Below are 12,195 nucleotides of genomic sequence, written 5' to 3'. Positions count from 1 at the left end.
GGGGGATAGTACCAGCGTAGCAATAATTTGTAGGCGCATTCCCTGTTGGTGACGCAGGCTGAGGATGAGTGGGCCCGGGTCCATATGTCCACCCATGTCTGATCCTCTCTGGGATGGCCTAGTTCTGCCTCCCATTGTGCCATACAGCGAGTTTTGGAGGCAAGGAAATCTCCCTGTAAACGTTTGTATAGAGCAGAGTTCTTACCTCGGGCCGGAAGATCCATCCGGGTTAATTCCAACGCTGTGGGGGGACGAGTTGCTGTGTGACGGGTTTGCGGGTGGGAGCACCAGTGGCGAAGCTGGATGTAGGAGAACCTGTCTGTCTCTTGAAGCTGGAAGGCTTCCTTGCATTGGATGAAGGTGCAGGGTCCCCCCCCCCACGAACAGTTGTCCTAGAGATTCTAGGCCCCCTGCAATCCAGTTCTTAAAATGCCTGGGATTCATACCGGGCGAGAAGGTTGGGTTATGGAATACTGGTGATAAGGGGCTCAGTCCTCTGGGAACCCTGTTTTTCCTTAGAGCTCTGTCCCAGTTGTGTATAGTGTGCTTGGTAGCTAGCAATAGTCTTCCTGTCTGCCGCATCGGTGGTGAAATGTGCGGGAGAAAGCGCAGGGGGAGGGATAGGCGAGAATGTTCAAGGTCCACCCATCTCGGGCGATCAGACGCCATCCGCCACGCTTGGGTGTTTGCTAATTGTGCTGCCATCTGGTATCATTGTAGGTCGGGTACCCCCAAGCCGCTTAATGTAGCATTGCCTAGCATTGTTCTTTGGGGGATCCTGGGTTTTTTCCCCCTCCAAATAAACCGTAAAATGTTCCTCTGGAGGTCCCGAAGGGCCGGTGGTGGAATAAGCACTGGGAGTGATGAGCAGGCATACAAAAATCTGGGGAGGAGATTCATCTTGCAGGCGGTGATGCGGCCCATTGGTGAGATTTCCTGTAATTTCCAGCACTTCAGATCGTCTTCCAGCTCCTTGAAGAGAGGGGAAAACTTTACACGGTAAATGTCTTTTGGGTTCGCGGGGATTTGGACCCCCAGGTAGGGAATTGCCGTGGTCTTTCCCCCGGATGGGGCATAGGGGATCAGGGCTTCTTTCTCAGACGGGGTGAGGCCTATCCGGAGGGCCACGGACTTATTGAAGTTGATGGAGAAGCCAGTGACTCCTCCGTATTTGTCTATCTCAGCCAGGGCGTGTTCCAGTGAGGGGCGGGGCTCTGAGATAGTAAGTAAGACATTGTCCGCGTATAGGGCGAGTTTATGTTGGGAGGGCCCGACCTGGAGTCCCTTAATAGACTTGTTTAGTCTGATTCTTTGGGCAAAGGGTTCCATGATCAAGGCGAATAGAAGTGGTGACGGCGGGCATCCCTGCCTAATCTCGCTGTTTAGGGGGATTGGGGCGGAGAGTGTGCCATTGATTCTCAGTAGAGTCTTTGGTGAATTGTAGTTTGCTAGGACCATGGTTCGGAACTCTGGGCCGAACCAAAAAGTTTCTAGGGTGACGTTCATGAAGGTCCAGTCCACCTTGTCGAACGCTTTGGTGGCGTCGAGAGCCAGAAGTGCCAGGCCTTGTGAGTCCTGGGTAGCCAGGTCCACCAGGTCCAGTGTTCAGCGAATGGTGTCGCTTGTTGCTCTATTCCTGATGAATCCGGTCTGGTCTGGGTGAATTATGTCGGGCAGGATGCGGGAGAGGAGTGTTGCCAGGACTTTAGAATAGATATTGGCATCGATGTTCAGCAATTCAATTGGTCTGTAAGAGGCTGGTTTCGTTGGGTCCCCCCCAGGTTTAGGTAGGAGGACAGTGATGGATTTGTGCATGGAGGGGGTTATTGTGCCCGTTCCCCGAAAGGAGTTGAAGAGATTCACCAATGGTGACAAAAGTTGATGCCTGAAGATTTTGTAAAATTTGGTGGTATATCCATGGGATCCGGGGGCTCGGGGTTTAAGAGCCTTTATGGCCTCTTCTACCTCTTCACCTGAGATCGGCGCGTCCAGGATGTCTCGGGCTGAGGTCTTCAGCTGTGGGAGGGCGGCTTTCTGCAGATATTTTGTCTGTTCCTGCAAGTTTCGCGGTGGTGCGGACATTACTTGCGTGAGGTGATCTGTTGCTAACTGTAATTTCTCTAGTTCTGAATATTGAATTTTGCCTTGCTGGTTTCGTAGTCCAATAATGGTGTTCTTCTTGATTTTGGCAAGTTTTGCTACCAGTAGCTTATTTGCTTTATTGTTCCCCACGTAATAAAATTGTTTGGCTTTTGCTAATAGTTGTGCTGTGTGTTCAACGTAGTGTGCCTCGATTATTATTGTTATTTATTTTTTTTTTTTTCGTGCAGTCCGGAGGGCTCGTTGTGTTTTGGGGGACCAGCCCTTTTTCTTATGAATGTCTTCTGCTTCCCGGAGTTCTTCCTCGAGGGACAGGCAAGTTTGTCTCCTGCTCCTATGGTAAGCCACTCCTCGAGCTATTAGTTCTCCCCGAATGACAGCCTTCATGGCGTACCAGGTGTTGGCCAGGGAGATATCCTCGTTAGGGTTCTCCTGGAAGAAGTTTGTGATTGCTGTTACTATTGCGTCTCTTTTTGGCATCTCGTTTAGTATTGGGTCGTATAATGACCATCTGTGTTGAGCTGTGGGAGTAGGGTCATGAATGCGGATTTCCAGGGACACAGGGGCGTGATCGGATAGTATCCTTGATCCGATGGATACCTCGTTGGTGAAAGCAAGCACCTGCGGAGATGTCAGGAGGAGATTAATCCTTGAGAATGTTCTGTGTACATAGGAGTAGAAGGAGAAGTCCGTCTCTGAGGGGTGAAGGACCCGCCATGAGTCTACTACTTCCAGGGTCCTGAATAGACGTAGCAATCCGAGCACTAGTGCAGTGTCTCCAGAAGAGGCCGGGTGTGACTTGTCCCTTGTGGGGTCTGGCACTCCATTGAAATCGCCTCCGTTCACGATTTGGCCCTCTATAAAGGGAATCAGTGTGGCGCTCAAAGCTTCATAGAATGCGACTTGCTGTTGGGTTCAAGCGGGAGGCGTGGGCTGGGTATGAGTCAGCCATGGCTTGGGCAAATGAGACTGTTTATTATCCTGCTCTTGGGATTTTTGCTCTTGCTTCCAGCGGGGAGGCCGACTGTTAACTAACGGGGGAGCCAGTTTTGTGGGATTGGCACCACCCCAGGCCAACTGGGCCAGGTAACTGTAGTCAGCCAACATGGCTGAAACTTGAGGCCAGACAGAGTCTAGCATTCCAAGGACTTGTGGATGGATTGTACCTCGGACGTGGGCAGGAGCCGTGGGGGGGGCGGCTGCTGTGAGCATGGACCGGTTTCTTTTTAGCTTCCCTTGAATGGCGTTCCGTCAGAGCAAAGGAAGTCCAGTTCCAGCTGTTGAATGGGGGTTGTGCCGACTAGGATTACCGTCGAGCGGGAGCTGCAAGATCCCTTTGTGTAGAGTGTCAGCTTCCCATCCTCCTGCCTGTGTATCCTCTTTTGACGTTAATAATGTCTTCTTTCTATCCCTCGGGACCTTGTCCATGCAGTTTGCTTCTCTTTTGGGGGGGGGTGTAGGGTCCCTGCCTGTGGTGGCCTCGGAAGCCCCGGGGGAGGCAATCCTAGGCAAGGTTGGATGCATAATGTGTGCAGCGTCCTCGAGGTCGCTAATCCTTCTTAGAGTGCCTTTGTAGGTAAATTGTAGCGCCGTTGGAAAAAGACATCTATAGCAGACTTGCTGGCTCTGAAGGAAGAGGGTCAGGGGCTGGAGGGATCTTCTCTTTTGCAGCGTGAGGAGGGAGAGGTCCTGGTAGATTTGAAGAGGGGAACCCTGAAAAGTTAGCTCATCCCGGGTGCGACAGATTGACAAGATGGCCTCCTTTGTGGCGAAAAAGTGTACCCTGGTGATAACATCGGGGTTGGGGGGGGGATCTGACTCCTCGTCTGCGTGGGCGCAGCCTGTGGGTACGGTCTAACAAGAGTTGGGACTTGTCTAGGTGTGGGAGGAGGGACTGGAAGAGTTCCCCCACGTATTCCGTTAGGTTTTGGTCAGGAATCGAGGTAGGGATGCCTTGAATTCTTAGGTTGTTGCGCCAGGCTCGATTTTCAAAGTCTTCTTGCTTGAATTCAGAAATTTTGCATCTATTTTATAGAGCTCTAATGGAGTGTTGGATTCAGTCTATAGCCGTGGTATGGTCTTGGGCTTGGTCCTCCGCTTCTCCCAGTCTTTGTTCTGCTTCCGTCATCCTCTGATCGGTATGATCTAGTTTTCTGGAGAGTTTGGCCATGCAGGACCGGAACTCAGATTTGATATCGGCCATGAAGTCCAGTAGGTCGCTTCTGGTTGCGAGGCTCCCTTTGTCATCTGTGCCCATCTGTGGTGCATAGTGGGGTGGGGGGGTCCTGTTTCTTCCCCTTGTCCGCCGATAGCAACATTGTGGCAATGTCTGTGTTCTTAGTAGATTTAGATTGCTTGGCCATGGCGTCACCACTCATAAGGTGGAAGTGTAGAGCCGCTGGGGAGAAAGGGGAATCAGGGGGTGGGCCGGGGCGCCCCAGGATGCCGGTCAGTCGCAGAAGAGGATGTAGTCTGTTGTTGCTGCAGGGAGTGAGGTTGTCAGGCTCCATAGATGCCTTCCGCACGCGAAGACGGTTTTCAGCCTAATGTGAGATTTCGGACACAGCGTGGGGGAGGGGGTGGCTCCTGGACAGGTCAATGGCGCTGGTTGGCGTTGGTGCACTCCTTGTTGCCTTAGGCTGCGTAAACCTGTGGTCCAGAGTAGGATATATGAGCAGATGGGGAGATGGGCCCTGGCAGGTCTTTAAGGGCAGAGAAGAGGAGCCCTATAGGCTGTGGGCAGGCAGAAAGCCCCAGGACCATCCACTCATATGCACTGTGGCCCCTGGATGTTATGCTCTCTCCCAGAGGCGATGAGGGTGGGAGGAGGAGGCCTCCCCTGTCGAGCGTCGTGGGGTGGATAGATGCCACCTTGATGGGGGGCCATGGGTTGCTGGGTGGGCCGGGGCGCCCCAGGAATTGGTGATAGGGCCACCTGAAGGCCTGGTGGAGTTCGTGGGACCCAGGCTAGGTCAGTTTTTTATAGTGGGGGAGGGACAACCACCCCTCTGCTGGGTTCCAGGCAGGGGCTCCCTCAGATGCCTGCCTCACGCTGCCCCTAGGATGGGGTTAGGGCATCCCGCCCGGAGTCACACGCCCCCCCATGCTGCAGGCAGGCCCTTGTGAGGTGCGTGACGATGTAAAGTGCTGCGCTGGGCTTCCGTCCCGAAGCCTGCAAGCCGCCACCTCTCCCGATCGGTGTAATCACACGGGAGGAGGCGGCTGGCTCTATAGGATCTGTTGTGCCGTGCGTGCGGATCCGCAGCTGCAGAGCCCCAGGTACGGTGATTGAGGGATGCCAGAAGGGGTGGGCGGGGAGCAGGGCAGCATGCTCCCAGTGTGCGCTGTATTGGACCACTGCGTTGGGCTGTTGCTCACCGTCCGTGCAGCAAATGGGGATAGCGCTTCCCAGAACTCTGCGCCCGCCGTCCGGAGGACACCAGGTCGTCTCCTGTCATGCAGCGCTCCGCGATGCCGCTGGGACCCGGGGCCGCCAGTCATCACTTGTCCTCTGGGTCCTCTGTGCTCCTCCTCTCCCCGCCACAGCGCCCGTCCGCCATCTTGTATCTTCGGATGCCGGTGGGCAGTTACTTTCACCACCAATTTCAGGCACTTAAGGTGTAGAACGCCCATACAATTTAATGTCAGCTGCGCTAGGAGTATTCCGGTTGCACTAGCTGGTGTTTCCGACCCGTTCGGATTGCAGGAACAGCATGATTCTTACCTAGCAGCAGGCTCCCCATGGAGGCCGTTCAGAGCAGCCACATCGATGGCGCTCTGGGCCACACCCCCCATTTCATCATTATTTAAACTGCTACTGTTTATTGATGATGTCTTCGTTTAAAATGTTTCTTTTGGTGCATAGTTTCCCATACAAACAAGAAGTCATGTTTGGTGCCCACGGAACACGGTAGGCTATGGGTAGGGCCTAGTTTGGTATTGAGTTCTCCTAGAATTGTTACTTAAGTTGTCAATCAAAAAGTGCTTTAAAACTTATCTTTTGCCAAAGCTTGTGCAGGGGAACTTGTGAGACTTTCTTCTGTCCTCTCATATACCTCCCTTGAACTGTGATCTGAGGCACTAGACCGACTTACCCGATAGGACTGTTGAAGTTAGGGGTCTACTGTTAGGGGAGTTTTCCTAAAGTCCCACTTGGAGGTAAGACTTTAGTAATATATCCCACTGGTTTGTAGATCCCCAACTCTTCGTATCAGTCTGTACTACTGAGAGACCTTGGTAGAGTGGCAGAGCGGTCAAGCTTATCATAAGAGGAAGTTGTGAGCTGTAGATAAGTACACTGAACCTAGTTAGTAATGCACATCAAAGAAACACTTACACATACATTTGTATTCAAATATATATTATATTTAGACAAGAGTCACTGTTAAATACTTAGCACAATAAACCAACACACATAGCTATACTTTTCGATACTTTCAAAAGGCCACTTCTTAGTTGGTAGTTACTGAACGCTTACAATTGTTACTGGAGTTTGACAGGTCTACCGTATTATCGGTAACAACGAGCGCCCACAAAGTAATACAGTAATTGAATTAAGTTAGCAAAGGCATATAAGATAGTGATTTTTAGGAATGAAACAGTTGGTTAGTGTTGGGGGTCGCCTGCCATGGCCATTCGGCAGGCGCCCCCGGGTGCTGGTTCCTCGTAGCACACCACAGGGCCAGTACCTGTGGGGGTTTGGGGCCTGCCATGGACATCGGGCAGGCCCCTTGGCACTATGGGACACTAGCGCCATCGGGGTGGGGGCACAGCCTGCCAGGCTCCTGACCATGCGGACCTCTGCCACCGTCCTGGCACGAGGGTCCCATGGCAACAGGGCCTGCAGGCCTGTGCCGCCGCGTGTAGGCCTCCGGCCTACATCAGTAAATGAGACACGGACTCAGACCAACCTCTTATGGAGTCTGCAGCCGTTCTGCCTCACGTGCCTGCAGGGGCTCCTTTTATTAGCTTTGGCCATGACACAGTCATGGCTCATCTTAAAGGGGCAATACACGTGGGATGGACACATCCCCTTAAAGGGGCAATACACACAGGAGGGTCACCCATCACAGTTAGTGTACTACTAGCATAGCTAAAGGTTCTAGAGGCAGTTTACACAAACAGCAAGTTTTTTAAAGTCCAAAACGCATTCCTAGCTAAAAGGCAGTTCGGAGAGGCTTAATGTCTTGAAAAGCAGCAGAAGTCCTAGTCTCTAGGAAGGAAGATAGAAGTAGGCTTAACCAATGTTGGAGACCCAGTTAAAGGACTTGCTAATGGGACACAAGCGGCGGCTTGAGTCGAAGGTAAGAGGGGGTTGCCATGGACATCTCGGCGTGCACTCCAACGCTCTGGAGTGACTTTCTGGAAGAAGGTAAGCAATACCTTTTTCCCCAAAGTACCTTATCAACTTCTCTGGTCACTCTGCGGTTTTGGCGCCTTTTCTGCAGCACCAACAATGTACTTGATTTGCCCAGTCAATCTTCTTCGGTTCCTGCAGCCCTACATTCTGCTGGGGGGACTTGGACGAGTTGGATTGTGTCTCTGGAGTGACCTTGAGGGCTCAGCAAAGACTTGGATGAATTCGGCCTTTACACGACGATTCACTCGTAATGGGCAGTAGGTCTCCTGGTATTGGGGTTCTGCAGCCCTGGAAACTCACAGTACCTTGGGAGATGGCTCAAATCAAGTTTGTCTTGGGACCGGTTGTTTCCACCTGTCATATTGGAGGAGTCGTCCTCTTCAGAGATCCTCCGTCACAGAGAAAATGGGTTCAGGACAGCAGTGGTCGCTTCAGTGTTGCAAAGGGTCTGCAGTCGTCTCTGGTACTCTTCTTCCTCGGTTACTTTAGCTTCCGGTGGTCAACTTGCTTTTCAGTCCAGGAGCCTTGCCTTTTATCCAGTTGCAGCACTCCTCTGCAGTCCTCCTCAGCAGTTTACAGAAAGGGATGTTTGGCTTCCCAATCAGGACAGCCAGACCCTCAGTGGGAGCTGGTCCCATTCAGGCACTCTGGCAGACAAAGGACTGGGGGAAAACTCCTCCCCCCACTTCCTGCCTGCCTAGACACTCTGGAATCTAGGTTAGTACTTGGGTGCCCCTATTGTGCACTACCGAGGCTATGGACATAACCTGCAGTAGAAAAATCACACACTAGTAGGTATGACATGTCCACTACAACCAGCCATAACTAGGAGTTTGTCTAAAGTCACAGAAGCAGAGAGAAGGGGAATACTAGGTATCCCTTTGGCACACAGAAGGGGGTGTGCACCAATCTCTCAGACTATAACGTTTTTGGAGAGATACTAAGCATCTCTCTATCCTTGAGAACTGTAGTTACTCTAAGATAAAGAAAATAATCTCAAAGGAGGACCCTAAGGGTCCCCAGCAACACTGCTCATAAGGAGCTGTGTGCTGCAGTAGTAAAATACAGATGCCTTTAAAAGTTATGGAGGAAAATAGATTCCATAGGACAGGTAAAATACAAAGAGTGGAGACAGAGCCCATAAAAATGAATGAATGGAAAAAGTCTCCACACAGGATTTCAGAAAAAGGTCCAGAAGTCCAGCAGAAAGGGCTGGGGGTCTCAGTAGGAGAGGGGATGAAGCATGAAAATGCTAAATCTCCTTAACATCTACCTTATAGTTATAAGGCTGGGTATATGGGTTCTTTGATAGTATGTGCTTTTCACTTTACTTTATTGAACTCCTTTTACACTCTTTTAGTGTAAAGTGTAGGTAATCCCACTTTCATATCACCATCTGTGTACATATGTGTGTACATGAGGATGCTGTGTGGTTTTCTCAAGTTTGACCTGCTTAGTTTTTTAAGCATAACAAATGAGTATATTTCTTTGTGTGTGGACACCATTTGACTCTATATGTGTGCTTGACTGTACTCAAACATCACCCCCATTAGCTCCTGAAGTGTTCATTGCTCAGCTATGTTTCCTAGATTGAGGTTGGCTAGATCAAGTGCCAATAACAGTGTTCACCGACTAGGTTGGCCTCTCAGAACCAACCACAGAACAGATTTGAAAGGGTATGCAATGATGTTATCGAATAGAAAACAAAGAATGCATTTTTAAACAAACCCAGAACATCTATAAAAAAATAACGAAGTTGAGAAAACTATATATATGTGGTTGGGAAGGGGAATAGTAATTGTAAGGGTGGGGGGAGAGTAAAAAAAAGGGTGGCTTGGGGAAGTTGGGGGCATGGGGGACTCAGAACATTGAAAAACAATTACTTTGTTTTTAGATGTTTTTTCTTCCTTCAAAATTCATTCTTTATCATTCGATAAAATCACATGTAACTGTTTGAAAGTCCATCTTAACAGCAATCCATTGGATTGGTCTTCTGAAATACCTCAACAAAAAACAAACTAAAAAACCAGAGGTTATGGCTGAAAGGTTTAGAATTAATCTTACCCTCTGGTATTGCTATGGGCAATCCTCCAGACCATCATTCTTCTCCTGCCAGGCCATTACAGAAGGGGAAAGACCATATGCAAATGAGGCTTGGTTCCACCCCAAAAGTGTCCTTCCAGCCCGAACTGTTAGGGCACATCCCTTCTGCACGAGACTGCAAACATCCCCAAAACATACCACACCAGAGGTTTTCTGAAAAATATCAGTCAGAAACTCAAGGTATTTAACTAAATAACACACACAAGAAATTGAGCCAATCGTAGTCAAGCTCCTTTGGTTTAGGAGGGGGATAATGGCAATACCATGTGGTCTACCACCTTCTTTTTATGTGGTTGGTTTATTTTAACTTTTCACATGTGCAATTAATTAAATACACAGCAATAATTTAAGATCATTTAAATCTTATATACAATCCACAAAGTATTGAGTCTAATTTAATTACACCTCTTTCCTTTACAATCAAATCCCTTTTCCTAACAATCCATGTAGATTGTTTAAACACTGTGCTTCTCTTCCATCAAGCAATACCAAAAATAATCTGAATTTAAGCTATATACATCATATACACATTTTTGTAATAACCTTTTCTCATATTGGCATCACATTGTAGCTGATCCAACTGGCTGATAGCTTTCATTTTAATCTTAAAATATCTGCATTTGTAGGCATACCATAAATGGGATAGCCATGATAAATTAATTGGGAGGTTGCACAAAATTGTGTATTATCCAAAACTCAACTACATCTTGTTTTTAAACTATTGTGTTTTGTAACCCAAATCACTGATTTGGACAAGTTAATTTTTAAATTTGATTTCACAAACTGGTTTAAGCCAGACAGGTAGTGTTTCAGGTCAGTTGGCGTAGTATCAAAGATTATAAAATCATACACAAATAGAAGAGACACTACATGTAATTGGCCAATCTTTGGAGGAAAATAATTATATTTAATTCATCATGCAAATCAGCTACATACTAGTTAAAAAGTCTAGGGGCCAGAATGCCACCCTGTTCATTGCCAATCATTGTATATGATTCTCTACTCAGGGCTCCAAATGAATTAATTCTTATTTTAATGGAGGTGTCCTTGAGTAGCTCAATAATTAATTTTAATAAGGCCCTGCGGTACCCCAGGACCTGAGTTTATTCCAAGGTTTATTCATACTGAACAGTCAAATGCTGTGGACAGGTCTATGCATGCCACATAGAGGACAGGACTATCTTTGCTCCAAGCGTTTTGCTGTAAAAGTCTAACAGTTATTCCATTCAGATTGTGCCAACGGTTGATCTAAATCTGGTTTGAAACTTAGTGTATTTGGCTACAGTTGCCACCCATTTGTTTAGTTCATCTAAGAATAATGATGCAAACATTTTAGAGGTTGAATCCAGTAATTCTATGGACCAATAATTCCCTGGAATTGATATGTCCCCTTTCTTGACTATTGGGACAACATAGCTCTTCCGCCACAAAGATGGTGTACCTCGTTTTGAAATGCCTTGATAAGGTTATAACAGAATTTTTGTCCATATGGATGGGTCACCTTTTAAAACAAAGTTAGGGAGGCTCTCTCTGAACTAGATAACGTGTAGCTCCAAGGACTGAGAGATTCAATTATTTTTAAATGTAGTTTAGTGCTCAATGTGGAGCCAAACCTGTCACTAAATAAAGGTCATCCAGGCCTCTTCTGAAATGGTGTTTGCAAAAGAGTCAATCGAAATGACTTCACATAACTCCAGAATTCACATGATTATTTAAGCATTGCACCATATGTTGGCTGTCCCAATTATTCAAAAGGATTCCCCCTTGTGTAATGGCATGGCATGCTGAAAAATGATGGTCTGGAGTGTTGCTCAGTGCAGTGGCAGAGGATAATTAATTCAAAACCTTACAGACATCAACTTTCAGTTTTGCAACTGTCACCACTAATGGGACAAGATTGCCCAGACGTAGGTCTTGAGCATTTTGTTCCTGGATAACCATGATATGTCTCACTGATGATGCCGAACATGTCTGGAGTTGCTTGTGGTCTCGTGCTGAACGGATGTCATGTAGCAGCTCTAGCTGGACTGCCCCATTTGGGGTGAGACCAAGTCTAATTTTTATATGGTCTTTCTCCTTCTGGAAAGGCTTGGCAGACTGAACAAAATTGGTCTGGAGGGTTGTGTAAAAAACCAGTGCCAGAGGTTATGAGTAATTCAGAAACTTGCAGTCATCAACCATCAGTTTTACATTTATCTGGTTTAGGACATTTATTGATTCCTTGATAGGAAAGAGGAAGTATGAATACTTGTGTGATTTAACACCTCTTACCTTTTCTGCCCAACAGACACCACTCTGAGCAGATCACCCCTACATGGCCTGGTGAACTGTCTGAAGGACATTTCTGCAGGCAAGTCGAGCCCCCCCAATGCTACTGTCGTTTCCAGGGGTAGTAGGGAGTGGAGGAAGCCAGAGATTGCTGTCCGGCGGTCATACGAGGAGAGTAAGTAACCACAGTGCCAACTTTAAAATTCCATGAGCATTAGTACATCTTTTTTTATTTTGTTAAATTTGTTTAGTATCTAAACAAAACGTATGCAATGTGTCGGAGCAACAAAAAAACATAATGCAGAAGAACAATAATGAAATATTTACGTTATGCTTAAATGTAAATATGCATAGAAGGAACTTTG

At 47.9% G+C, this 12,195-nt stretch overlaps 1 protein-coding gene across 8 annotated transcripts in view; it reads left to right on the top strand.

Moving 5' to 3' along the window:
• The window catches only part of LOC138567561 (uncharacterized), a 2,466,350-nt gene that overhangs the window by 1,177,390 nt on the left and 1,276,765 nt on the right, over positions 1-12,195 (top strand). For all 8 annotated transcript variants that reach the window (XM_069645900.1, XM_069645903.1, XM_069645902.1 and 5 more), the window contains one exon: positions 11,850-12,005. In XM_069645900.1, the coding sequence (XP_069502001.1) occupies positions 11,850-12,005 (156 nt within the window). The remainder of the gene's footprint in view (positions 1-11,849; positions 12,006-12,195) is intronic.

This window comes from Ambystoma mexicanum, chromosome 2p, assembly GCF_040938575.1.
Source record: "Ambystoma mexicanum isolate Mex_15411 chromosome 2p, UKY_AmexF1_1, whole genome shotgun sequence".
NCBI classification, from domain to species: Eukaryota; Metazoa; Chordata; class Amphibia; order Caudata; family Ambystomatidae; genus Ambystoma; species Ambystoma mexicanum.
The sequence above is the reverse complement of the archived record's forward strand: the minus strand, read 5'-3'. Positions and strand labels throughout refer to the sequence as shown.